Source organism: Oncorhynchus masou, chromosome 15 (assembly GCF_036934945.1).
Source record: "Oncorhynchus masou masou isolate Uvic2021 chromosome 15, UVic_Omas_1.1, whole genome shotgun sequence".
Taxonomy (NCBI): Eukaryota; Metazoa; Chordata; class Actinopteri; order Salmoniformes; family Salmonidae; genus Oncorhynchus; species Oncorhynchus masou.
Window position 1 is genome coordinate 13812564 of NC_088226.1, and position 26043 is coordinate 13838606.

The following is a 26043-nucleotide window of genomic DNA, read 5'->3' on the forward strand; positions in this document are numbered from 1 at the left end:
TCTACCGTGAATGCAGTCTCTGCGAACGCGGGAACATTGCCTTTAAATTTACGTATATCTTCCTCAATACGAATTGAATCCAGACCTTAATCCGTGACTAAGTCAAATAAGAGGTGGGCATAAACAGTGGCCAAGGATCAAGGATTCTATAGGATTGCAAGCTTCTTATGAATGCTGTCTAGCAAGGTCACTTATAGGTCTGGCTTCATCAGTGTGTATACAATGTGAGAACATGCCCCACTCAACCCCCTGCCATAGCTGGACTCACGTCACCACCATACGGTCCACATTCACATAGGCACTGGGAAAGCAGCAACCTTAACATCATTATGTAAATGCAGACACCAAGACCTTGGTAGACCCAGGCAGCAAAGTAGACAGAAGCTCAGCCTGAGGGGCTCTCTCATTCCCATGTACACACTGAGGGGTTGGATATCAGAATCAAAGCCTCATATGCCTCAGCTGATGCACACAGGCAATGTAGCATGTATTGCATATGTTTGGGTACGTTTTCTCCTGGATCTCAGAAGCCATTGGGCGTACAGACCTATAGCAAAACACCTAGGAAACAATGGAACAAACTGAAAAACAAGACAACCCTAGAATTTGTTTGGGTTCAAATGTATATGGTCTCGTGGGAGAAATACTTTCATATCATCATTCAGACCAAATATGAAAACCTTACATTGCCAGTTTGAAAGGTAAATCCCCACTGGTATTTGTCAGTTCAAACATTTGATTTCTGAAAGCATTTATTTTGTATTCCATATTGTTTCTTTGTATTCACATTGGGAGTTTCAGTAGCATGCCACTGCAGATCTCTCCCATGACTTGGAAACTATGCTGTGTGGACCATGGGTGACAATCCGCTTGCCTCAAACAGCCTCCGCTGAATGTGGAACACTAAATGTGAATGAATTAAAGGATAAATACTAATATTACTTTAAAGTCTATCAGATTTAAATAAAATTACAAGAGAATTTGTTTACTGTTATGGTACTAACAATACTTTATATCCTCTTTCTACACCCAGTCCCAGGATGGAAGCCAGTGTGCTTTTACTTCAAATATCAGTACATTTGGTTTTGATTTAAAAATAGGTGTTTGTCACCCTCTGTTGGTTAAGCATAGGACAAGGCCACACACTTGAGTCTTGACATAGATGTAGTTATCCACTAGGGGTCCCTATTGTGTATCCATCTTTGACTTTTGAGACCAAGGTATATAAATAATTATAAACTGGATGGGTCCAGTCCTGAATGCTGATTGCCTGAAAGCTGTGGTATAGGAGTCAGTTGATGGATGGACAACGGAGAGAATTGTCCAGCAGAACACACAATAAGTCACTCAGTTATTACGCAAAACAAAGCACTCCTTTTCAGTTAATTGGCAAAGGCTTCCCATTGAACTGTACAAAGTAATTATTTAACAAAAGACAGGCCAGAAAACCAAGATACAGAACATTTTCTTTATTTCAGATACTTCAGAGCAGGTCAGCCTAGAAAGCCTTCCTGTCAATTGGTCTCATCTCCTGCACATCCTAGATTAGAACTTCTGGAACTGCTTCTTGGCTCCAGCGGCCTTTGTGACCTTGAGGACGTTGAACCTGACTGTCTTGCTGAGGGGTCGGCACTCTCCGACGGTAACAATGTCTCCGACGGAGACGTCTCTGCAGGGAAAAGGAGGGAATTGCTGGAGCATAATCCGAAAGCGACCATGCTTTTCTAGGAATAACATCAAGATAATGCAAGGGGAATTGAGAAACATGGGAACCACTGCAGTCTCATGTGATAGGCAGGCCAAACTGCATCAGTGTAGCCATTAGGCAGTGTCGTCAGCGCCACATGGGCTTGGAAGACCATCGTGAGAAAAACATCATTTGCAGCCAACATCAAATCTGATTTCATAGAACTTCAACTGTAGTGCAACAGTGAGTTACAGCCACCCTTGCAGTGGGAAAGGCACCTAGCTAGGCACAATCAGCCAATTCTTGGATACAGCCTGGCAAGAAAAAGACATGCAAAGAAGAGCGGTTGAAAAGACTCGACAGAAATCCTCTTACCTGAAGGCAGGTGAGAGATGGACAGACATGTTCTTGTGCCTCTTCTCAAAGCGGTTGTATTTGCGGATGTAATGCAGGTAGTCACGTCTGATGACGATGGTCCTCTGCATCTTCATCTTGGTCACCACGCCTGAAAAGGCAGAATCAGGTCAATGTGGTCAATCTTAGACTACATCTAAGCACTGATCTAGGGATAGGAGTAGACCGTTGAATAGGGTGAGCATGGTCTTAGGGTCATTGCATCAGTAATGCCATAAGGCTTTGTCATATCCAGAAGGCTTGGAAGACCATCATGAGAAAACTATTTGTAGTTCAGTGAGAATGTGGTCATATAGGGCTCTAAATGCCAAAGATGACCGTTATACATCCAAACCAAAAACAATGAACAGCAAGGAAATTTAAAGACTAACCGGAGAGGATACGACCACGGATGGAGACATTCCCAGTGAAGGGGCATTTCTTGTCAATGTAAGTACCATCGATAGCCTGTTGGAAAAAAAAAAGTTAGGTTCTCTGCAACTCCGTCCAAAACTCTCAAACCCGTGTAAAAATAAACAATACGGAACTAAAACTTAGACAGCTTTGGACAGAAATATTCCTGTTTCATGAGTTGTCATCAATTTTAGGGCAAAAGCTCTGGGGAACATTCCTGCAGTCAGCATGCCAATTGCACACTCCCTCAACTTGAGACATCTGTGGCATTGTATTGTGTGACAAAACTGCACATTTTAGAGGGGCCTTTTATTGTGCCCAGTACATGGTGCTCCTGTGTAATGTTCATAGTGTTTGAGCAGCTTCTTGATATGCCACAGGTGGATGAATCATATTGCCAAAGGAGATATCTTCACTAACAGATATGTAAACAAACATTTTAGGGAAAAAATATTTTTGTGCATACGGAACATTTCTGGGGCCTTTAATTTCTACTCATGAAACATTGGATCATAACCGTACATCTATGTTTTGTTCAGTAGAAGGCCAAAGCCCTCCTATAACTGCATCAGTGTTGCCATTTGGCAGTGTCGTCAGAGCCTCAGGCTTGGAAGACCATCGTGAGAAAAACATCATTTGCAGCTTTAAAGAGCAGTTAACCATACAAGCTAATTGACATCTCAGACAAGGCTGTATTCCAAAAACAATTACATCATACTGCCCATAAGGAGCACAACTGTAGTTTTAGGATAGTTTAGGTCGTTGGGTACATCACCTCTCTTGGGGTTTTGAAGCCTAGACCAACGCTCTTGTGGTAGCGTGGGAGCTTCTCCTTGGCCTCCTTGCCACCTTCACCAACCAGAACACGCTTCTTGTTCTGGAAGATGGTTGGCTGCTTCTGATAAGCCCTCTCGGTCTGTGGGGAAAAGACATAACCCCAAGTCAAAAAATAATCTATGCAGAGACTAACCCGTTGCTGCATCATGGATCTGAAAAGACCCATCAAGCTATACTGCATCAGTGTTGCCGTTAGGCAGTGTCGTCAGAGCCTCACAGGCTAGGAAGACCATCGTGAGAAAAACATCATTTGCAGGTAAAAAAATAAACATGACTACTGTGCATTAATGTTTACAAAATATTATAAGTTAATTTAACAGAGAAGCAGATCAGAAAGGGGGCACTAGCCAGATTTACACTATGAAGCTGGCCATTATGAAATTTCAGAAAAGTTTGAGCTGGCTGCACTCAAAAGCAGAGCAAATTAACTAGGTAACTACAACAAGAACCATAACATTTTGAATATACACATTGAGAAAGTAGACCGCTGAGTTTGGCCAACGAAAGAGTGATCTGGCTAGTAAGCCAGCCAAATTAGCGTAAAAACTAACCTGACGGCTATAGCTTTTTCAGTACGTTAAGACTGAGCTTCTCGCGCATACATTTATCTAGCAATGACACGTTTTAGCTATCAACTCTGCCATAAATCAGTAAACTTCGATTATCAACTACAGATTAAGTATACGCACAATGTTGTAAAGGCCTAGTTAGCAAACGGCCTAGCTGGATCTCCGACAATGCGCTCCACAGCACAGGGCCTCGGAACGCGATAGTCGAAACAACAACTGCGGGAAACTACAAACTACAGTGAAATACTTCAATCGCATGCTCTTTGCTTAACCAAAGCTATTTATTGTGCGCTACGATGCCATGCTAGTTATTTTTCTGTCAAAAAGAAGCACATTAATTTCGCCACGCTGTTTTGCGGAACGTACTTGTGCATCCGCCATCTTTGCCAGCCGAGTCGTAAAGAGAACTAAGCATGCGCGCAACGGACAGAAGTCAGCAAGGTCAGGATATGACGTTCAAGGCAGAAGCGGAACCTTGGATTACATTTGTCAAAATATTTGTATTCATTGCTGATTAAACTTGCTATACTCTTAGTGTTTTGTAAATTGACTACTCTTAAATGTTATCGGCCCTCTGCGTTGTGTTCCTACAAGCTGGCATTCATATGAACGAGCAAAACGAAGCCACTCCTCTGTTACTGTAAACATATGTCACATGACTGCAGGCGGAAGCAGACTCAAAGTAATATTAGTAACGTTACAAGATGGCTACGCCGTCGGGAGGAGGCGATTCAGGTAAGTGACATAACTATGATAAACACAATCGATACGGAACTGTGGCACTGATATCGTAATTATCGTGAGCCGGAACTTAAAGTATTTGTCACAGTTTAGTTAACTTGTTAAATAATTGAGGTTTGTTACCGGTTGGACCCAGCCGCGTCGAGCTAGCCAGCTGGTTAACTAGCTAACATAACACCCAGCCATCCCATCTCTGAAACATGCCCATACACATAACTAGGTAGTTAAGTTATCTATCTATCTGGGAAAGCTACATTATAGTTAACTTATTTTCTTTTCTCACCAAGCTAGCCTGTAAGCCTGTAACGTTATGTGATGTGCTAGTCTGTAATAAACAGTTAATTGGTATATACATATACACCCCAAACATTATGTTTTGTATTGGATATTCGGTTTTCACTCGTCAATAGCTATTGAACCAATCATGCCATGACATGGAGTATTGTGACGTTTATTTCTGAATCAGAGGAGGATGGAGAACAATCGACACCTTTTGTGTGTTAATCTTAGATCTTTTTGAAGATTGAAATCTGATAAGAAAATTAGAAATTCACACACAAAACCTATGGATTGTTCTCCATCCTTCACTGATTTAGAATATATTTTCATTGTCATGGCATGCTTGGTTCAATAGCTATTGGTGAGAGAAGCGAATATCCTATATAAAACAACCTTTACCTTGGTACTGAACCATATACCTACCGGCTCTCTAAAAAGTCTTTTTAACAGTACTTTCCTGGGGATATTTTGTCTCAATGAAGATGAAGGACAAACCACACAGACAATCGGTATAGTAAGTTTAAATGTAATTTTATTCAACATTCTGGCAAGGAACATTTACAAGATTTTGCAGGCATTTGTTTCAAGCTGTTTATACCAATTAATAGTGTATTACAGACTGGTTTGTCAGACTAGTATGTGGGTGATAGCTAGCTGTGTTTAATATGCATGTTAGTGGGGGGTGTATTTAAGATACTCTTTGAAGGGGTAGTGTTTCAGATGTTTTTTGGGAAATGGGCAGGGGGAAGCTGGTTCCACCATTGGGGTGCTAGGGCACAGGAGAGCTTGGACTGGGCTGATTGGGAGCTGCCCTCCTGTAGGGCTGGTAGGGGCAGGTGTGGCAGTCCAGTGAGTTGTTGTACTTCATTCTTAATGGTTGTAATTCCAGAAACATCATTGGCAACTAACCTATCTGTAGTACATCTTGGGCCAGCCCAACTGTTACTAATGTCAGCTGAGAAGTCTACTTCTGAAAATGAGTCAGCTGGTGTTTTAACTTTCACGTTAATTCATGTCACACTGAACTGGTCATGAGACCTGCATACTTCAGTACCTACTTGTTCAAAAATATATTTTTGCGTCACATTTCAATCATGTTTAGCCCATTACATAATATATTTATGACTCCCCAGTTTCGATATGACAGACACCCATACATTAGCCTTGGCTGACGCTACCTACGTGTCTCAGTCAGGAGGACTTCAAGAGTTCAGTGTTAGCCAGACTACCTAGACATAGGCATTGTCTTAAATTGCCTCTACCTGCTGTTGGTTTACGTTCTGGTAGTACTCTCACTACAGTGTTGCTTTGTGTTCTCAGGTAATGGAACTGATCAGGTACTAGAACTGGGAAAAAGATTACTGACAGAGTGAGTATACCTTCTTGTTTGCTCCTGAATTTGATCTTTATTCTTTATTCCCATTTGTCTGATTTAATCAGGCTGTAATACACTATTTAATTGGTACATATAGCCTGAAACATTGGAGTCCAAATCATAAATGTTCCTTTACAAGCCAGAATGTTGAATAACATTACATTTGAGCTTACACTACAGGTTGTCTGTGCGGTTTGTCCTTCAGCCACTTGAAATTTGAGACAAAATATCCTCAGTAAAAAGCCTGTTTACCGGGCTTTTTACTGAGCCGGTAGGTATATGGTTCTGTTGGCTTGTATTTTTGGTGTGTATTTTCAATCTTCTGACGAATGCGACGTAAACACATGCACAATATGTAAACAATAGCCAAGGGTCAGCGAACCACAGATCAGACGTTGCTCGCATTCATCTGACCTACCAGCACTCTAAAAAGCCTGGAAAACAGTACTTTCCTGTGGATATTTGTCTCAAATTTCGAGCGTCTGAAGGACAAACTGCACAGACAACCTGTAGAGTAAGTTAAAAAAAAAAAAATTATTCAACATTCTGGCTGAACATTTTATAAGATTTTGCACTCCAATGTTTCAGGCTGTATATACCAATTAATTTTGTTACACCCTGATTAATCAGACAAGGATCACATATACTAGCTAGTTGTTTACCGGTGACCCTCTCTTCGCAGTTTCATCTACGAGCGGGTTCGTCGCCATGCCGACAGCAGCACTCAGTTGTCAGTGTTACAGACCCAGTTGGGCGGGAGTGAGCTGTGTGACCCCAACCACAAGAAACTGGCCCAGTGCCTGCAGCAGATTGGAGATGAGCTGGATGGCAATACACAACTCCAAAGGTATCTTAAACCAAGGACTTAGAAAAAGGGACTCCAGCTCTTTGCTTGAATCGATATATACTTTGAATTGACCTCTGGAGTTTGTGCAATACTCAGAGCATCTCTCTTGTTTTTCCATTCAGTATGATAAATGATACTGCACTCCAGCCCAGCCAGGAGGTTTTTATGAGAGTGGCCTGTGAGATCTTCTCTGATGGGAAGTTCAACTGGGGTAGGGTGGTGGCACTCTTCTACTTTGCCTGTCGGCTGGTCATCAAGGTGAGGGTTGTCAGTGGTTGTGTTTTATTTAGCTCTCCTCTCTCAATCAATCTCTTGCTCTCTTGTCCTCTGTTAGACAAAGGAAACGGGGCTCATCTCAGTCGGAATAGATTCACTGTTTTGAAAACTGCAACGCTTGGAATGGTACTGCATTTTACAAGTTTTGGGATGAGTTGGCTTCTTCATTGTGTAATAAGACAGCATCGTCTTTCTCTCCTCAGGCTCTGTTGACCAAGGTCCCCGACATCATCAGAACCATTATCAGCTGGGCCACAGACTACCTGCGAGATCATGTGATCAACTGGATTAGGGAGCAGGGTGGCTGGGTAAGGAATCAGTAGATGTGCTTTCCCCAAATTGATTTACAGGTTTCATACATGTTTTTTTTTTTATAAATGTGTTTTTGAATTTGTAGTTGTAGTGATGATTGAAGACAATGGTCTCTTCCTAATTCTTAGGAGGGAATCCGTTCCTACTTTGGCACTCCCACCTGGCAGACCGTGGGGGTGTTCCTCGCTGGAGTTCTTACCACTGTGCTGGTCATCCGCAGGATGTGAGGTGGAGGAGAGCCTGAGAGAAGAAAGGACAAAGAGGGAGGGACATAAGACTGGGAGGAGAACTAGGTAGTAGAGACAGACCTGATGTGAGGGTAAATGGGAAGTGTTTCTGGGGAAGGAAAAATAGAGTTGGGAATGGAAAAACAGCTACGTTTGGACCTGATCAACCACTCCTCTTTCCTGCCCTCCATCCATGGCAAAGGATCAAGTCAGATTCAAAGTTCTTCTTACCTCTGTTCCCTACACCACTGAAAATGTGAGCGGCTCTTGACCGCACATACAGGAGAGAAAGATGGAAAGAGATGTATAGAGACTCGGCCAGGGCACATCTTTGAATTAATTTATTTTTTATTTCTTACAAACAAGTCGCTGCATGACATTTTGTTGCTTAAGTCTTATGACATGAACTGATGACATTAAATCACCCCCCCAGGTTAGCCATGAGAATCTCCTATGCTTTCCTGCTGTGCTTTATTTCTGTTGCACTTCTCCCATTGAGTCTCTCCTTTTTCCTATCTGATCATTCTCTCCAGCCGTCTTCATTGTATCTCTTTGCTAGAGTATGCATTTTGGGGTGTGTGTCTGTGAGCATCTATGTGTGATCATAGGATCAACAGATGTTCCAGGTACACGTGTGTGTGTGCGCGCAATTCTACTGCACACACACAGCACTGTCCTCCTCTCACAGATGTTTACCTCTCTCTCTCAGCATAGTGTTCAAAGTACTGTATTCTATGGTGGGCTATTTAAAAGTAGACTTTACCATAATCCTTCACAATCAAATGCTCTTTTTATACACCTTGTTAATGTGTTAACAAATAAGGGAACCTTTTCTTATTTCTTTTAAGTTGTCAGTGCCTTCGTCCTTTTTTAAATTTCTACAATAAATTGCTTTGATATTGTTCAAATTTTTCACTTTTTCTATAAATCTTTTGTAAAACTCTTGTCCCCTGAAACTATCTTTTTGCAGTGACAGTTTGTTTTAGTAATATGAACCTAAAATAAAAACATTTTATGGATTGTGATCCTTCTTAAGCTGTGACATATTTGGAGAAAGATGATTTTAAAACTATTGCCTGCTTATACACATTCTCAACTGGAAGCATAAGAGAGTGTCTAATAGTAATGCAGTAGTTGGATTGAATCTTTCCTATTGATCAACAAATGGATATGAACTTCTCCAGAGTAGAGCTTTGATTTCATGACATGATGCCATGTTACTGTAAGGTACACAGGGTTGAGATGTTAACATCTTATTGGCTCGGTGCTGTTGTTGGGTGTGCTCTAGCTAAGTACAGAAAAGGGCTGTCATTTTTGGACAGCTGTATAAAATTATGCTAGGTCTACAGCACTGTTGGACTTTTCATACCGTACTTTGAGAAAAGGCAGTTGTAGCTTATTCACATTAACCATTGTCTCTAAAGAGAACACAAAGACCACGTGTGTCTGTGCTCCTGTAATTTACAGGGATATCCATTTATTAGAAACCCATGACATTTGTCCCTAAAAATATTATGCATAACACAGTTTGATAAAAAGCAGGATAGACTGATACAGGCGTACAGGAGTGAGTCTACAGTCCTGATGCTTGATGAGACTGCTACTGATGAATGGGGGGAGTTGATGGCTCAGTCACGAGTCTCCAGCACCCCCTCCTTGACCCTCCATCTCCAGGCCTGGCTGTAGTCAGGAGCAGGGACACAGCGGAGCAGGAGGCCAGAGTCCTGCACCTCCTCATCATGGGCCACTGGCTCCCGCTCCTGAGTCTCCATGGTGAACACCCTCTCAGAGATCTAGGGGAGAGAGAGACACACAGGTGTAAGATTTATTGTGGTGTAATGAAGGACTGTGTAGTCGCCTGTGAAAAGGACAAGTGCATAAACATGAAAATATGATTGTGCATGACTTGTTGTCAGGGGTCTACCATGATTCCTCACTCACCTGGTCGCTGATCCCCGTGGCAATGTGGCCCACCTTCACCCTACGTTTCTCTCGGATCCGGATGCTTTGCCCATTTACGTCCGTGATGCAGACGTCCACTCCTGAGCCAATCACAGTGCAGAGAAACAGCCAACATGAGTGCACTGCACATGCTTTCTCAGCATGAGTGACATCTCTATGGGAATGAGATCCTATCCAGATAACAATGTCACTCACCCTCAAAGCATCGGGGTGGAGACAGGTGGCTTTGGTGAACCAGCCAGTCCATACTGAGAATCTGTCCGTCCGGTTGGCTGTTGTAGGAGAACACGCCAGAGCTGAGGTCATCACCTGGGCTGATGGACCAACGGCCAGAGTCCTGTAGTCAGGGAGGAGGGAGACAGGGAAAATAGAGGGAGAACCGTGAATGGGTTGATAATGTGACCGAGAGATCCAGATACATTTACATTTAAGTCATTTAGCAGACGCTCTTATCCAGAGCGACTTACAAATTGGTGAATTCACCTTCTGACATCCGATACCAACAGATACCAACCCACAGAAACACATTACACACCCTACAGCTGTTCATATTATCTAACATGTCAGGTATGGCAGGTTTGTATGGTGGGTTACCTTTCTGTCCCATAAGTCCCTGTTGGAGTAACAGTCACTGCTGCTCAGGCAGGACAGTAGTTGCTCCTGGGTTTCTGCTGAGTGCAGCTGAGACAGACTGGTCAGGTAGAACTCTGCAGACGAACAGAAGAGGAGCGGTAAGAACAGAGGAGTTGACTTGAGTTGATATAGACACACAAGGATATACATCAAGTAAAATGAACTGAGATACACAGACTGACAGACAGCAAACATGCAGAATGTTGCAACAATCCTTACCTCTCTCCAGTTTGCGCAGTTCAAGCTCAGACACGTTGGAGGTGACGTCGGCCATCTTGGGATTTTGCCATTCATGGAGTTGTGTCAGTAGAGAGCGAGGTGAGTCTGGAGGTGAGGTTGTCTCCTCTGTGTCTGCCTCACTGCCTTCCTCCTCCTCATCATTGTTCAGCTCCCTGCTCCCTGGGTTCATGGATTCCAGCAATAGCTTATGGTTCTCCTCAGAGCAGGTGTCTCTGCTGAAGGGAGGCCAGGGCTGGCTAGACTGGCCGGGGCTGTCATCTATCTGTAGGGGCTCCTTATAGGACCCTCTGATGGGGCTGCTGAGTCCTCCCACTAAAGACACACAGTAGGGTTGTTAGTCATTTATAACAAAGTTATAACATCTAAGGACTGATCTAAAGGCAGTAGGTATGTTAGCCAGTATTCAAATGAACATGGTTAACAGCCACAGTTTTTAACATTTAAGCACTGATCTAAAAACAGTGGTGGTGCTACACCCTCACCTTCTCTCAGAGCTCTGGCTGCTCTTCCCTTGAGCTCCGGGGCAGAGGCCCTCTTGGTTGGCTCCTTCTGTAGTCCCACCTTTATGACATCAGCAGTGAAGGGACTGCAATCGGGCGGGATCTCCCTCAGAGGCGGTGGTTCATTGGCTATCTGTAACCATAGCCACACGAACAATGAATCCACGACATGAAGATTCAATCCAATTGGAGGCCTAATATTGGCGCCAATTTTTTTTTTTTTTAACATCAAAAGTTAAACATACTTGTCACATGTCAAGTAAGAAGACAGGGTGTTGTTGTGTTGAAGGATACCTTGAAGTACAGTGGGCGGGAGTAGTATCGTGTCCAGGGCTGGCAGCCATTGAGCATGTGCAGTAACATGCAGCAGCTGCTCCACACGTCTGCTTTGGCTCCGCGGGTTTCCCCTTTCACAATCTCCGGGGCCATGTGTGTCTCTGTCCCCTTCAGATCTGCTTCCACGCACATACAGAGTATACATTCAGACATGACAACCAGGTCAAACACTTTATTTTTTTGGTGTATCCCTTTTTTTTTTGCCTAGTGAGGTCTTGAGTTCATATTTTGCTACCTCCTTGGGATGCACTTAGGCTCTGTCCACCAATGTCCATTCTCTCCGAGTGTCCAAAGTCACACAGAAAAGTGTCCCTCCCATCCTCTGACAGCAACACATTGTCCGCTGCAACACACACACACACACACACACACACACAGGAAGGCATGTTAATCTATGGCTATATACTGGATTTGGTTATTGTTGTTCTATAATCCTGGGATGAGACAGCCATATTTAGCAGCGCTGTAGCTATGCAGACGGGGCAAGGTTCTGGTAACCAGGGGGAAAAGAGAGTCAAATCCAAGTCATGTTGGCTATAAAGAAACAGCTGTTGGGGAAGGAATGAATCTGGGGCTTATAGCATAATAGACAGGCAGCAGGTGACTTGGCAAAACCTCCCTGTTGTATCTGTGCCTGTGGTGTAGCTTATCTGACACCAGGTGGCATCTGAGCACTGAGCCATGTGGTTCCGACTGTCTATCCTTTGCTCTGTCGCTCTCTCTCTTCCTCGAGTTCTGTCTCTCCCTCTCTCTGGCTGGCGAGCGCTTGCGCCCTCTAAAGAGCAGCGGTGAGTCACGCTGTGGGAAATTCCCGGCTTGGCGCATTCTCAGCCTGTGGTGCTCTGGTTTCACAACACAGGTGCTGGAGATCAAGACACGATCTGCGACTCTTGTGTTCCACATAACAACTGCAAAAACAGCCGAGAAAGAACTTACTCTCACCAAGGCAAAATATGAAACAAAATATGAATAACCTGAACGTCTGCTTCTCTATTTTCTCTTTACATGTGTCAAGTCTTTTAATTACTGTTTTAATAGCTGCCATAATCAAACACTGTAATCAAACACCGCAATCAAACAATGCAATCAAACATCGCAATCAAACACCGTAATCAAACATCGCAATCAAACACCGTAATCAAACATCGCAATCAAACATCGCAATCAAACACCGTAATCAAACATCGCAATCAAACACCGTAATCAAACATCGCAATCAAACACCGTAATCAAACATCGCAATCAAACACTGTAATCAAACCTAGTTTGAAAATGCCTAGTGTCATCACCAGAGTCAGTCTACATGCCCAGACATTTAGTTACTGTGTGTTTTATGAACCTTCTTGTGTATTTTTGTTCATAAGTCAGTCATTTTTCATTATCTCATGTCTCGGCCTACCCTTTATGTCCAGATGCAGCACTCGTCTCTTCAGCAGGTGTTCCAGCGCCCCCAGGACCTGACAGTGGTAGTGAAGGGCCAGGTCCTCAGGTAGCCGACCCCTCTCTTTAATAAGCTGACCCACAGAGCCTAGAAGCAGATAATAGAGAAGAGGACAGGAGGGGTCAGTGGGTGATGAAAAATCACCTCAAAATCAGAGTGGTGATCTGAGGCATTCTTCGAGAAACTAGTCTAGTAGTCATGCCCTGGTTGACGTTTAGGGTCATTAAATATTGTGTGGCTGAAGGGTGGGTGGCGTGTTGAATAAATGGAAAACAATACCTTTAAAAATCCATAAATGTGTCATTCCTGTGCAATTTATATCTATAGGCTACACTGAGGATGTTCTTTAATTATTTTAGGCTACCTGGCATTAGTGCATAAACCTAGAGGTCTAACTGTACTAGCGCCAAATAGCCTACATGCCAATAACCACATGCTTTTGGGAACGGGCAAAAAAAGTTTACGTCGGCCTCCCGAGTGGTGCAGCGGTCTAAGACACTGCATCGTAGTGCTAGCTGTGTCACAAGAGATTCTGAGTTCTAGTCCAGGCTCTGTAGGAGCCGGCCGTGACCGGGAGACCCATGGGGCGAAGCACAATTGGCCCAAGGTTGTCTGGGTTAGGGGAGGGCTTGGCTGGCAGGGATGTCCTTGTCCCATCGCACACTAGCGACTCCTGTGGCGGGCCGGGCGCAGTGCACACTGTCGCCAGGTGTACGGTGTTTCCTCTGACACATTGGTGCGGCTGGCTTCCATGGTTGGGTATTGTGGGCATTGTGTCAAGAAGCAGTGCAGCTTGGTTGGGTTGTGTTTCCGAGGACGCACGGCTCTCGACCTTCGCCTCTCACAAGTCCGTACGGGAGTTGTAGCAATGAGACAAGACTGTAACTACCAATTGGATCCCACGAAATAGGGGAGAAAAAAGGGGTAATTTGTAAAAAATAATAATAATAATTTTAAGGTTACGTTAATCCACGGAGGCAAAAAGGAGTTTAATTCAACAAGAGAAAAGCTTTGAAATGTTGAATATAAAGGGAAAGGAGGGCCAGAAAAGTAATTTTGGGAAAATATTTGGTGAAGTGGGAAATGTGTGATGATTGTGAGGCGCTATACAAATTCAACAGTCACAAAACAGGGACTTCAAATAGGGAAGTTCAAGGGAACTGTAGCCTACTGTTCAGATGGGTTAAATGGAAATTGAAATCTGGACACTGACTGTAGGTCTATAACCTCACATAGCCTTAATATTAACTCCTGCAAAATTAAGGATTTCTTGCAGTAACATGATACACCAAATGTAGGCAAAATTCTGACTCAGGAACATGAGTGGAGAAATGTGATTTCTTTCTATCAGCATCTTGAGAGAATGCAAATGCTCAGTTAGTACCTCTACAGATGGTATCTATCTTTATCAGCATCATAAAAGCTGATAGAATTTCAACCACATAAAATATTCCCCCTTTAATTATTTTTTGGTCCCTAAACGTCTTTGCTCCATGAAAGAAGATGACAGAGAAAAACTCTACAGATGTCAACTAGATTAAAGCATTCATTCTATTGATTTATGACAATCTGGTGAGCAGGGGTTAATATAGTCTTTGAGGGCAACATAAAACGACAGAAGAAAAGCTGCATCTATTTAATTATAGACAAGTTGACTAACAAATAGTCTACCAAAATGTTAGAAATTATAAGAAGAAACATATCTAAAATCAGGAGAAAATCTGCACCCCCTGTCAAAAAATAATTCCACTGTCTTTTGACTATAGCCTACAGCATTTTTCTATGTTAGCGGGTTAGGGTCGGGTCTCAGATTGTCACTTTATCACATATAGTCTGGCGGTTGTGGATGGGTTATTAGCAATTGTGGGTGGGTGCAGGTGAACAAAAAGCTTGCCCGAGCATAACTAGCATCCAGGTCACTGCCTGAGATCGAGGTACAGTATAGTGTATAGCTCACCAGCTTTGAGGTCCATGAAGAGGACGACATAGGGCCCCTCTCTGATCACTCCGAAGAGTTCCACCACGCGAGGAGACTTCAGGGCACTCCACGTACCCACTTCCTCACTACTAAAACTCTTCAGGAGAATCTGGGAGGAAGGAGAGGGACGAGAGTTCAATAGTTATCAATAGTGAGAGATAACACACAGATAATGTACACAGAGAATGTACACAGAGAGTGTAAGTGCTGTTGTACCTTTTTAGCGCAAAATCTGAAGTGTGTTCTGTTGTCTTGCACACTGTGCACTTCCCCGTATGACCCTGTGTTGATAGACTTGCAGAGGCTGTAGTCCTTCCCCTCCCTGTACTCATAATTCACAGGCTGAATATTCTAATAGGAAATAAGAGGGAACAATTGGCTGAGTGAATAAGGAGGAATCAGAAAAAGCCACAAGTAAACAACTGCATTTATCGACAACTATTGCAGTCTGGAAAGTTACCTCATTGAAGATCAGGCCCTCGTTGGTGTCAGTCTCTGAGACTTCTCCCTCCTTCTCCCAGATATGCCTTTCCACGTCTTTGCAGAAGGGACCTGCGTAGCATCGGTCCTCCTGACTGACACTGCCCCTGAGCCCTGCTAGGGCCAACGAACAGTCTCCCACACTGCTGAGTGGAGAGTCCGAGTCACTCTCCTGCCCATAGGTGGAGAGGTTGCAGGAGGGGCTAAACACCTGGGGGCCCCAGCATGGGTGGGAATGGCTGGGGCCCCTGTTGCAGTCCTGGAGGGGGTAAGGGGGGCGTCTGGTGTCATGCGCCTCTAAACTCGGGATACTGCTACTGTAGGAAGTGCTGATGTTACTTAATGCCTCTGAAGCGTCCTCCTAAAGGGGAGAAAGACAAACCAACCACAAGGTGATTAAAGGTGACTGTCTGCCAGGTAAGAACTTTCACCTTCAGGTGATGATACTGACACTGACAACTATCTATGTGTGTGAGGCTTCAAGACTAGTATGGACACCTGAAAGGAAGCTTTGTCAGACAGTCAAGAGTTCTCTGAATCACTTCCTCCCGGTTGGAAGGCTAATGTTTGTGCTAGGATGTTTGCTGATAGAAGCTCAAACACTATATGAGACCGTCTACGGTTCATACTACAGACTATGAATCATAAGAAAGGCACTTCAAGTTCAACTAGAGTTCAACGTCATCCATTTTGTGTCTGACGGTAGGATGTTACAGGGAGAGTGCTCATCTTACCTGGGTCTGGATCAGTTGAGGAGAACTGCCAGTCTGGGTCTCCTGCTCAGGGACACCAGAAGGTACTCTACGTCTCTGTCTCTGCTTCACTGTCTCCCTTTGCTCCTCTTTCTTCTCCTTCCTCTTCTGATTCTTCCTTGGCTTCTTCCTGGGGGAGCAGTGGGCCGGGGAGCCTGGTTGGTCCTGGGTGGAGGCTACGGTGGAACACGCCACATTGTTGTGCTCTGATGAGTCCCTGTGGAAGACAACAGCAATGCCTGTGTGAATGCAGTACTGTCACGAAAACCCAAACTGTAAGAAGACATTAGTGGTTTTACTAATGCTTTGTAGCTAAAGAAAAAACCAAAGATTGAGATAGTTAGAAGGAGAGATAATGGAGTGTGTTATGGAGGGATACGTGAGGTCATACCGGTTGATTAAGCAGTTGGGGGACCCGACATAGGAGCGTTCGGAGCAGGAAGGGCTGAACTGCTGGGAGTCTTGGGTTTCACCTGGGGAAGCACAGACAGCAGGTGTTAGCTTGGTGCCATTCTCTCTCTCTCTGTAATTAATCCTATCAAAACTAGTATCGCCCGTCCTTAGTATACTCACATTCAGCCTGGGCTATGAATGAGTTCTTCTGATAGTTCAGTGGACCTGCTTCACCCACTTGTTCTGCTGTGCCCTGCGTTAGGACTTGAATTAGTCTGGGTTTTAAACAAGCCATGAAGTCCCCTTCGCTCTCCTTCCCCTCCTCGTCACTCATCCTGTCTTCTGGGCTGGGGAGGCTTGGGTAAGACCCCTTCAGCTCTATTTGGGGTGACCCTGAGAATGGTCTGGTCGAGTTAAAGATCCTTTGATTCACCGCCATTCTCACCTGCTGGAAAAGGAAAATTATGTCAATACAGAATAAAACATGGTATTCAAAACGGTCCGTCCTTGAACAGCTCAGTGTACAGCACTTCATTTGAAGCACATCTCCACAACAACCAACTTGCTGATCTAAGCGATCCTCACACCTGTCCATTAGCAGAGAGCGGAGCAGAGCTTGTGACTGCTGGGACAGCGACTGGGTAATCAAAAACCCCAGTATAGCTTGTTAACTTCTGGAAAGAGCCTCCCTCATGTCAATTGAAATTCGCACCTGCTAAGAATGGAATAATGTCCGGCTTTGTGTGACAGTGAAACAAGTCAATCTAGTAATTGTTTATCTCTGCATTGTAAATATTTTTTTGTACTTTTTAACTCTGCATTGTTGGGAATGGGCTCGTAAGTAAGTATTTCCCGGTAAAGACCACACCTGTTGTATTCGGTGCAGGTGACCAATAAAATTTGATTTGAAACATATACATTTCTCAACATGGAGGAAGTGTATGCTTGACACAGAAACTTGATCGCAACTCCTTCTCTGCTGAAACTTCACGTTTTGCGGTGAGCGAATGAAACAGGAAACTCAATCACGGCCTTGTTTTGACAGTTACAACTGTGTAGTTAACACCAGGAAGTAGTTGTGTTGTAAAGACTGCTACATGGCATGCTCAAGGAACAGAACTGCCTCAGTTCCACAGAATATCATGTGTGTGTGTGTGTGTGTCTGTGTGTGCATCAAGCATGGAGTATGTATTTCAAATGAAAACCCCTCTGATCTGAGCATGTTTAATTCAGTAGAGAAAGACCAGAGAGGCTTTGGACCTAGAATCGCTTAGTGAGCACTGTAAGCAGAGAGCTGTAGAGCTAGTGTTGCTGCATGTTGCATCAGTGTGCCAGCACTTCACAGGAGTTTATCTTTCCCCCTCACTTTTGATCTTCCCTTCGACAGGTGCCCTGTTCCCTTTATGACACGCCAAGCTCAGGTTGACTGCCAGGGTAAATGCTATGTAAATGTTTATACCAGGATATGCAAATCTTGATAGAAATCTCTTAGAACCTGTATAGCATTCAAATAAAACACTCCACACACTGTTCAGTGAATTTTCCTCCACTTTCCTGTCAATCTCTCATTCCCCTCCTCCACACACACTTTGTCTAACCCAGACTCTGATCAGGCACACCAGCTTTGTCATTCACTGATCATCACTTCCTGCTAAAGCAAGAGCTCCGCACACGTACCCCTCCTCCAAAACACAGCACCACACCCCAACTGAAATCAAGTGGGGCGGAAGTAAGAACAGGCCCTTTGACAAAGAACTGGACAGAAAAATAGACGCTGAGGAAGGAAACATAGACCTACCAACAGAGGCAGGTCCGAATTGCAGGTCTGCAGTCTCTTCTGGTTATCCGTCTTTCACTAAACTAAACTGAAGTCAAATATTCTGCTAGTAAATACCCCTATCCTTCCAAATGATAACTCACGCTCTGTAATATAGGTCTCTTTCGACTCTCTCTCTCTACTTCACTCTGTAATCTTGCTGTGTATCTCGGTTGCTTGGTGTCGCTTGATCCCACTGGCCTACTGCCAACCTGGGTAGGAGCTGTGATTGGTTGATGGTGATTTACGGGAAATCCATCTCACTTCCCCACATCCCCCCTCCCTCTTTTCCCTGCAGCAGCAGGGCTGTCTTGCTCTTTCTGCGCTTTCTCTTTCTCTCACTTATGCTCAGTGTCTTTCTGTCCCATTTTCACTCTCCCTAAATAATTGGAAAATTAGAGCATATCATTAAAAAGTGCACCCAACAGTGTCCAAATCTAACCTGTCTAACTCTTTAAATGTTCATTTGGGACCCAAAACAACAAACCCTGAAGATCTAATTCCCCAAAGCAAGGGGCCACGTGTTAGTTATGTACTAAACTATGTTATACTCTTTGGCCACACTTTAAGCCTCTCATTGTGCTGCGTTGGGGCTGCAGAAAGGGGTCAGGGTTCAGGGATATGCTCTTGAAACACACTCACGGTCTAATATCAAGCAAACGATGATGCATGAATAAGCCATTTGATCCCATCAGACCAGAGTAGTCGCATCAATCATGTCCACAGGAACACCCTAGTTATGTTCTGCATATAGCCAAAGTTACAGTGGGGCAAAAAGTATTTAGTCAGCCACCAATTGTGCAAGTTCTCCTACTTAAAAACATGAGAGAGGCCTGTAATTGTCATCATAGGTACACTTCAACTATGACAGACAAAATGAGAAAAAAAAATCCAGAAAATCACATTGTAGGATTTTTAATGTATTTATTTGCAAATTATGGTGGAAAATAAGTATTTGGTCAATAACAAAAGCTTATCTCAATACTTTATTATATACCCTTTGTTGGCAATGACAGAGGTCAAACGTTTTCTGTAAGTCTTCACAAGGTTTTCACACACTGTTGCTGGTATTTTGGCCCATTCCTCCATGCAGATCTCCTCTAGAATAGTGATGTTTTGGGGCTGTTGCTGGGCAACACGGACTTTCAACTCCCTCCAAAGATTTCTATGGGGTTGAGATCTGGAGACTGGCTAGGCCACTCCAGGACCTTGAAATGCTTCTTACGAAGCCTCTCCTTCATTGCCCGGGCGGTGTGTTTGGGATCATTGTCATGCTGAAAGACCCAGCCACATTTCATCTTCAATGCCCTTGCTAATGGAAGGAGGTTTTCACTCAAAATCTCACGATACATGGCCCCATTCATTCTTTCCTTTACACGGATCAGTCGTCCTGGTCCCGTTGCAGAAAAACAGCCCCAAAGCATGATGTTTCCACCCCCATGCTTCACAGTAGGTATGGTGTTCTTTGGATGTATTTCAGCATTCTTTGTCCTCCAAACACAACGAGTTGAGTTTTTACCAAAAAGTTATATTTTGGTTTCATCTGACCATATGACATTCTCGCAATCTTCTTCTGGATCATCTAAATGCTCTCTAACAAACTTCAGACGGGCCTGGACATGTACTGGCTTAAGCAGGGGGACACGTCTGGAACTGCAGGATGAGAGTCTCTGGCGGCGTAGTGTGTTACTGATGGTAGGCTTTGTTCCTTTGGTCCCAGCTCTCTGCAGGTCATTCACTAGGTCCCCCCGTGTGGTTCTGGGATTTTTGCTCACCGTTCTTGTGATCATTTTGACCCCACGGGGTGAGATCTTGCGTGGAGCCCCAGATCGAGGGAGATTATCAATGGTCTTGTATGTCTTCCATTTCCTAATAATTGCTCCCACAGTTGATTTCTTCAAACCAAGCTGCTTACCTATCGCAGATTCAGTCTTCCCAGCCTGGTGCAGGTCTACAATTTTGTTTCTGGTGTCCTTTGACAGCTCTTTGGTCTTGGCCATAGTGGAGTTTGGAGTGTGACTGTTTGAGGTTGTGGACAGGTGTCTTTTATACTGATAACATGTTCAAACAGGGGCCATTAATACAGGTAACGAGTGGAGGACAGAGGTCTGTGAGAGCCAGAAATCTTGCTTGTTTGTAGGTGACCAAATACTTATTTTCCACCATAATTTGCAAATAAATTCATAAAAAATCCTACAATGTGATTTTCTGAATTTTATTTTCTCATTTTGTCTGTCATAGTTGAAGTGTACCTATGATGAAAATTACAGACCTCTCTCATCTTTTTAAGTGGGAGAACTTGCACAATTGGTGGCTGACTAAATACTTTTTTGCCCCACTGTATGTGCTCCCATAAATCAATGATGCTGCTATCAAATCCCCTGTCTGTATAATCTATATTTTTTAGTTATGGGTGTTGAACTTCAGACCTTTAGCCCCTGCTGTTTTCCCTTGTTATAATCATTTTAATAAATAAAACAACATCAGATTGACTCGTGAGGATTACATGTGAGAATTGTGAGGTTTTAACTCATAGCAGGGAAAAGGTCGGCCACCTTTTTGAGTTTTGGAAAACCTCACTTCCTTTTTCAGGTTTCCTCTTTTTTTTGAGAGGAACAACAGATTACTCAGAACAGAGTCACTAAAGGGCAAGGAAACTCAGGGACCACATTTGGACATGTCAAACAGCCAACTCTTGTATCAAATCATAGCAGTGAGTGACAGCTTAAAGCATGTAGCCTACAGTATATGAACTTATCATCACCCTTGACTCTTGCTTTATTTTACTTGTGATCGCTTAAACAGAGCGAAGGTGATCATTTTCTATCCTGGGATTAGCTTACATCCTCTGGCCTTGTTGGGTCACTCACAAGTCATTTGCCCTCTTAAAAACCTCTTGAAGAGGTTAAACTATGAGAACTACAGGCTAATGATAGGTTGTAGAGCTGCCCTCCACAGCCCAGAAAACCACTCTGACCATAGGGACCAGTCATTGTGATATATAAAGTAAGTCCTCCCTTAGCTGTACTCAGTATTTGGTAAACTGTGCAGATTCAGTTTTTTGTTTCTCTATGTTGTGTTATTACAGCAATGTAACAACTTTGTTATAACAATGTAGGCCCCTGTCTATCTGTCAATGTAACTGTGTTTGAGGACCTCTCGACTCCCTATCAAAAACACATGCATGAAAAACATGAGCATGATACTCAGTGAGCAGAGGGGTGGGGGACAGTTGGAATCTTGGTGGAGGAGTGAGAGAATGTGGGGGCAGAAAGGACAAGAACGGGAGGAGGGGTGGAAAGGGGATCCAAAAATGGCAGCTAGATTCTGGGGGAGTGAATGTAGACTGTAGAGGATACAACAAAGAAAGGAACAAATAGAGGAATGGCTGCAGATGGAACTGCTGAAAAGATTCAGGATGGATACACACAGACACACAATGACCACTGACTCATATACGCCCACTCAAATTAGCAGAATACCAGAGGCTTGAGTAAGAACAGCCGAGGGCTCCATCTCCTGCAGGACCTGGATAATTTAACACACCAGTACGCCTCCGCCATTCCTGGATACCTGCCAGTACTTCTGGGCCCCCCAGTTCCTCACAGAGCACTGTTAAGAGGCATTCATTCATGGGAAACTCAAGAAACTCATGGGAATCCAAAATGAATGTCTCAATGAGTGAATAAGGCTGGGTATCAGAGGGGGTGAAGGCCTCTGTGCATAGAAACACATCCTTCACACGCCAGAAAGACAACACCTATTTACTCTGGTTCTGTCACGTCCTGACCATAGAAAACCTGTATTTTCTATGGTAGAGTAGGTCAGGGCGTGACTAGGTTTAAAAAAAAAAATCTAGTTTATATTTTCTATGTGGGGTTCTAGGTTTGATTTTCTATGTTGGTGATTTGTATAATCCCCAATTAGAGGCAGCTGGTTATCGTTGTCTCTAATTGGGGATCATACTTAAGTAGCATTTTCCCGCCTGTGGGTTATGGGACATTGTTTATGTTTAGTTGCCTGTTAGCACTGAATTGTCGTCACGGTTTGTTTATTCTTTATTGTTTTGTATTTGCTTAAGTTTATTCATTAAAATATGTGGAACTCTACGTACGCTGCGCCTTGGTCCGACCATTATTATTTCGAACAACGTGACAGGTGCTAATAATGCATCAGACATAGAGAATTCCTAATGAGACACTTCAGTCATCACCTTTGTGCACAAATCATTAATTTCATTATTCAAATAATTGTAGTTGAGGCTGATTTTTTTCCATCACTCACAGCCGAAGATATTAAAATGTTATATTCATCCAATGTCTGCCATGTTTTTGGATGACGTCATGGCTGCTCCCTGTGCGTAGGAGATGTTGGCTGTATAAATCAGATGCAACCGAAGTATACATGGTCCATGAATCGGCGTATGTGAACATGAGTAGATCTACCTTGAAAACAACGGTTGGACATCTTGGATGCAGTTCTTATTATATCTCAGTGGCTGCCAGCTAGCTACTACTAACTAGCAAGGAAAGTCACAAAAGGAAAAAACGTTGCTATCGCCCCCTTGTGAATGAGAGTAGCCCAGCAAGGAAATCATATTACAAAAATGTTATCCCTACTCCAAAAATCCCACTCCACCCACGTGCACGCACGAAGATCAATAGTGTGAAGCTTGGTAGATAACTAGCTACTATGTCAGCAAACCAAATGCACAACCTCAGAGCATTTAGCACATTTTAGACAGTTAACTTAATAGTTATATCTAGCTGCAAACATTTAGTTGTGAATTCAATACTGTAACTATGCTATTGTGTATGCTGCACAACAGTGAGAGCATTAAAGCGCGAGACTCAATTTCTCTGCTGTATTGGTATATACGGTATACTGCCAAAGCCTATATATTGCATACTGGAAGAGTGACAGCAGACCCTGTACAGACAACTGGTAGAGGGTTGATAGGCCAATTGGCTTATCAAATTCTGCAACTTGTCCAAAAATAGCCTACTAGACTAAATTAAACTGCTAGCATGAAAAACCCAAGTTTTGAGGGAGCGTGCAATTCTGACTGCAGCACTGTCAACCAGAGCTGTTGCCAGATAATTGAATGTTCATTTCTCTACCATAAGCTGCCTCCAACATAATTTTAGAGAATTTGGCAGAATGTCCAACCGGCCTCATAACCGCAGACCACATGTATGGCGTTGTGTGGGCGAGTAGTTTGCTGATGTCAATGTTGTGAACAGATTGACAAATGGTGGCGTTATGGGCAGGCATAAACGACGGACAAAGAACACAATTGCATTTTATCTATGGCAATTTGAATGCGCAGACATACCGTGTGGAGGTCCTGAGGACAATTGTCGTGCCATTGATTCGCCGCCATCACCTCATGTTTCAGCATGATAATGCACAGCCCAATGTCACAAAGATCTGTACACAATTCCTGGAAGCTGAAAATGTCCCAGTTCTTCCATGGCCTGCATACTCACCAGACATGTCACCCATTGAGCATGTTTGGGATGCTCTGGATCGACGTGTACGACAGTGTGTTCCAGTTCTGGACAATATCCAGCAACTTCGCACAGCCATTGAAGAGGAGTGAGACAACATTCCACAGCCCACAATCAGCAGCCTGATCAACTCTATGTGAAGGAGATGTGTCGTGCTGCATGAGGCAAATGGTGGTCACATCAGACACTGACTGGTTTTGTGTTCCAAACCCCTACTTATGACCAACTGATGCATATATGTATTCCCAGTCATGTGAAATCCATAGATTAGTGCCTAAGGAATTTATTTCAATTGACTATTTCCTTATATAAACTGTAACTCAGTAAAATCTTTGAAATTGTTGCATGTTGCGTTTATATTTTTGTTCAGTATACAATTCCGATGCTGTGTTTTAAAGTTTAAAAAAGTCAACAATCATGACTTTCCAACTGGTTTTCAAAACTTATGTTGATATGTTAAAATTGTTAAAATGTTAAAAAGTGATGTAATAAATGTATCACTAGCCACTTTAATCAATGCCACTTCATATAATGTTTACATACCCAACATTACTCATCTCATATGTATATACTGTACTCTATACCATCTACTGCATCTTGCCATCTTGGTGTAATGTATCACTAGCCACTTTAAACAATGCCACTTTTATATGTTTACATATCCTATATTACTCATCTCATATGTATATACTGTACTCTATACCATCCACTGCATCTTGCCTATGCCGTTCTATACCATCACTCATTAATATATATTTTTTCATGTACACATTCTTATTCATTCTTTTACACTTGTGTGTATAAGGTAATTGTTGTGAAATTGTTAGGTTAGATTACTCGTTGGATATTACTGCATGGTCGGAACTAGAAGCACAAGCATTTCGCTACATTCGCATTAACATCTCCTAACCATGTGTTTGTGAAAAAATACAATTTGATTTGCCCGTTGTCTTTCATATCGGCGAGAAAGAATCCTTCAAATAAAAAAATATACACTTACTGTAGCGTTTTGCACAGATCCACAAGCTGTGCAAGCCTCCATCCAGTTGAGGGACTACACTTCCTCCCCAGTTACACTTACACACGTGTTCGGAGCGCATTAGATAGCTAATTAGCCCAGGTGGCCACCTAGGTCTTCCATAAACAAGCGATGTATATTGGAGATATATTTGGGCGTGTGGGAACACTAACCCAATAAAGGTGTGTAGTAATTTAAAAGTTTGTTTTATGAGAACAAAAGGTTATTTCTCTCTGATCTGGAAGACACGTTCCTTATGTTTCCAAAAAAACGTTCTGCAAGCGATACGTGTTCATGTTTGCAGCAAGCGTTGGCTCCTCTGAACAAAGCACCCCGGTCAGAAGATACTATCGTCAACAGGCCGTGTACTGTACTGTAATATATGGCAATATCTACTGTAATAGCCTATGTGGAAACTTCGTGCATAACATCTACTTGGGTCATTTGTTATCTTAAATGTAACAACTAAGAAGTTCTTAAGTAATTAACGTTAAGTCGTGAAATAAAAAGTATCATTATGCTATGGTCGAGAAAAATGTTGACGCGACTTCACTTCACCTCCTTTTCCTGCGCCATTTCAAATGTACTTCAACCCATTTGCTAAGAAAGTTATTCATCTTGTGGACATATTCAATTCTAATATCTTTATAGTTCATATTGACTTACCTTTGTTCAGGTCTGTTGTTTTTGCAATTGATAAAAGGCGTCGGCTGTTTTCAGCATCAACACAGTTCGCGAAAAATGTCCAACGTTGAAAATTGCGTCATCGGAGGGGTGTAGATCTGAAAATCGAAAGTACATGATCGTTTTCGAAGTTAGGTTTGAATGTAGGAAGTGTGTGGTTCTTGTGTACAATTACTTTAGTAAACACCAAGGCTGCGTTTAAACAGGCAGCCCAATTCTGATCTTTTTTTCCACTCATATGTATTTTCTCACCAATCACATCTTTTCTCATCAGATTTTTTTCAAATGCGATCCGATTAAATTCATCGGAATTGGGCCGCCTGTCTAAACGCAGTCTAAATGT

At 43.1% G+C, this 26043-nt stretch overlaps 3 protein-coding genes and 3 non-coding genes across 12 annotated transcripts; 1 reads left to right on the top strand and 5 right to left on the bottom strand.

Annotated features, from left to right (window-relative positions):
• Positions 1–1454: 1454 nt before the first annotated feature.
• Positions 1455–4350, bottom strand: LOC135555687 (small ribosomal subunit protein uS17). The gene is made up of 5 exons (XM_064988351.1): positions 4267–4350; positions 3270–3410; positions 2473–2548; positions 2063–2192; positions 1455–1669 (listed from the first exon to the last, which is right to left on the bottom strand). Exons 1-5 carry the CDS (start codon positions 4279–4281, stop codon positions 1546–1548), a joined length of 486 nt encoding a protein of 161 aa, XP_064844423.1. The 5' UTR covers positions 4282–4350; the 3' UTR covers positions 1455–1545.
• LOC135556983 (small nucleolar RNA SNORD35) lies at positions 1801–1884 on the bottom strand. Its single transcript, XR_010458111.1, has one exon. It is a non-coding gene; the product is annotated as a small nucleolar RNA SNORD35 (small nucleolar RNA).
• LOC135556981 (small nucleolar RNA SNORD35) lies at positions 3054–3135 on the bottom strand. The gene has a single exon (XR_010458109.1). It is a non-coding gene; the product is annotated as a small nucleolar RNA SNORD35 (small nucleolar RNA).
• Positions 3503–3586, bottom strand: LOC135556982 (small nucleolar RNA SNORD35). Its single transcript, XR_010458110.1, has one exon. It is a non-coding gene; the product is annotated as a small nucleolar RNA SNORD35 (small nucleolar RNA).
• A 190-nt stretch (positions 4351–4540) lies between the features above and the next one.
• Positions 4541–8982, top strand: LOC135555686 (apoptosis regulator BAX-like). 3 transcript variants are annotated; one of them, XM_064988347.1, is made up of 7 exons: positions 4541–4635; positions 5359–5429; positions 6241–6289; positions 6978–7142; positions 7265–7400; positions 7622–7726; positions 7859–8982. In XM_064988347.1, exons 1-7 carry the CDS (start codon positions 4556–4558, stop codon positions 7955–7957), a joined length of 705 nt encoding a protein of 234 aa, XP_064844419.1. In that variant the 5' UTR covers positions 4541–4555; the 3' UTR covers positions 7958–8982. The 3 variants fall into 3 exon arrangements, with proteins under 3 accessions (XP_064844419.1, XP_064844420.1, XP_064844421.1); XM_064988348.1 differs by having other exon boundaries at positions 5371–5429; XM_064988349.1 differs by lacking the exon at positions 5359–5429 and having other exon boundaries at positions 4552–4635.
• A 418-nt stretch (positions 8983–9400) lies between these two features.
• Positions 9401–25797, bottom strand: LOC135555684 (mitogen-activated protein kinase kinase kinase 14-like). Of its 5 annotated transcripts, none has more exons than XM_064988344.1 (16): positions 25683–25797; positions 16853–17117; positions 16671–16752; positions 16262–16496; positions 15508–15888; positions 15264–15398; positions 15027–15156; positions 13028–13156; positions 11864–11971; positions 11587–11747; positions 11275–11425; positions 10772–11104; positions 10514–10626; positions 10115–10256; positions 9899–9999; positions 9401–9750 (listed from the first exon to the last, which is right to left on the bottom strand). In XM_064988344.1, the coding sequence occupies exons 2-16, from the start codon at positions 17109–17111 to the stop codon at positions 9586–9588; spliced, it is 2625 nt and encodes an 874-aa protein (XP_064844416.1). In that variant the 5' UTR covers positions 17112–17117; positions 25683–25797; the 3' UTR covers positions 9401–9585. The 5 variants fall into 5 exon arrangements, with proteins under 5 accessions (XP_064844416.1, XP_064844414.1, XP_064844418.1 ...); XM_064988342.1 differs by having other exon boundaries at positions 16853–17120; XM_064988346.1 differs by having other exon boundaries at positions 11587–11744; positions 16853–17120; positions 25683–25795.
• Between the last annotated feature and the right edge of the window lie 246 nt (positions 25798–26043).

What these genes read in the sequence shown, in the direction of transcription:
- LOC135555687 (XM_064988351.1), bottom strand. An exon ending in GCTTCAAAACCCCAAGAGAG is followed by an intron (nt 2,549 to 3,269) that starts GTGATGTACCCA and finishes TTTTTCCAACAG; the next exon opens with GCTATCGATGGTACTTACAT. An exon ending in CATCTCTCACCTGCCTTCAG is followed by an intron (nt 1,670 to 2,062) that starts GTAAGAGGATTT and finishes TTTTCCCTGCAG; the next exon opens with AGACGTCTCCGTCGGAGACA.
- LOC135555686 (XM_064988347.1), top strand. Translation starts at nt 4,556, where the DNA reads ATGACTGCAGGCGGAAGCAGACTCAAAGTAATATTAGTAACGTTACAA. An exon ending in ACAAACCACACAGACAATCG is followed by an intron (nt 5,430 to 6,240) that starts GTATAGTAAGTT and finishes TTGTGTTCTCAG; the next exon opens with GTAATGGAACTGATCAGGTA. An exon ending in GGCAATACACAACTCCAAAG is followed by an intron (nt 7,143 to 7,264) that starts GTATCTTAAACC and finishes TTTTCCATTCAG; the next exon opens with TATGATAAATGATACTGCAC.
- LOC135555684 (XM_064988344.1), bottom strand. Translation starts at nt 17,111, where the DNA reads ATGGCGGTGAATCAAAGGATCTTTAACTCGACCAGACCATTCTCAGGG. An exon ending in CTCAACTGATCCAGACCCAG is followed by an intron (nt 15,889 to 16,261) that starts GTAAGATGAGCA and finishes TCTCCCCTTTAG; the next exon opens with GAGGACGCTTCAGAGGCATT. An exon ending in CCCGCCCACTGTACTTCAAG is followed by an intron (nt 11,426 to 11,586) that starts GTATCCTTCAAC and finishes CTATGGTTACAG; the next exon opens with ATAGCCAATGAACCACCGCC.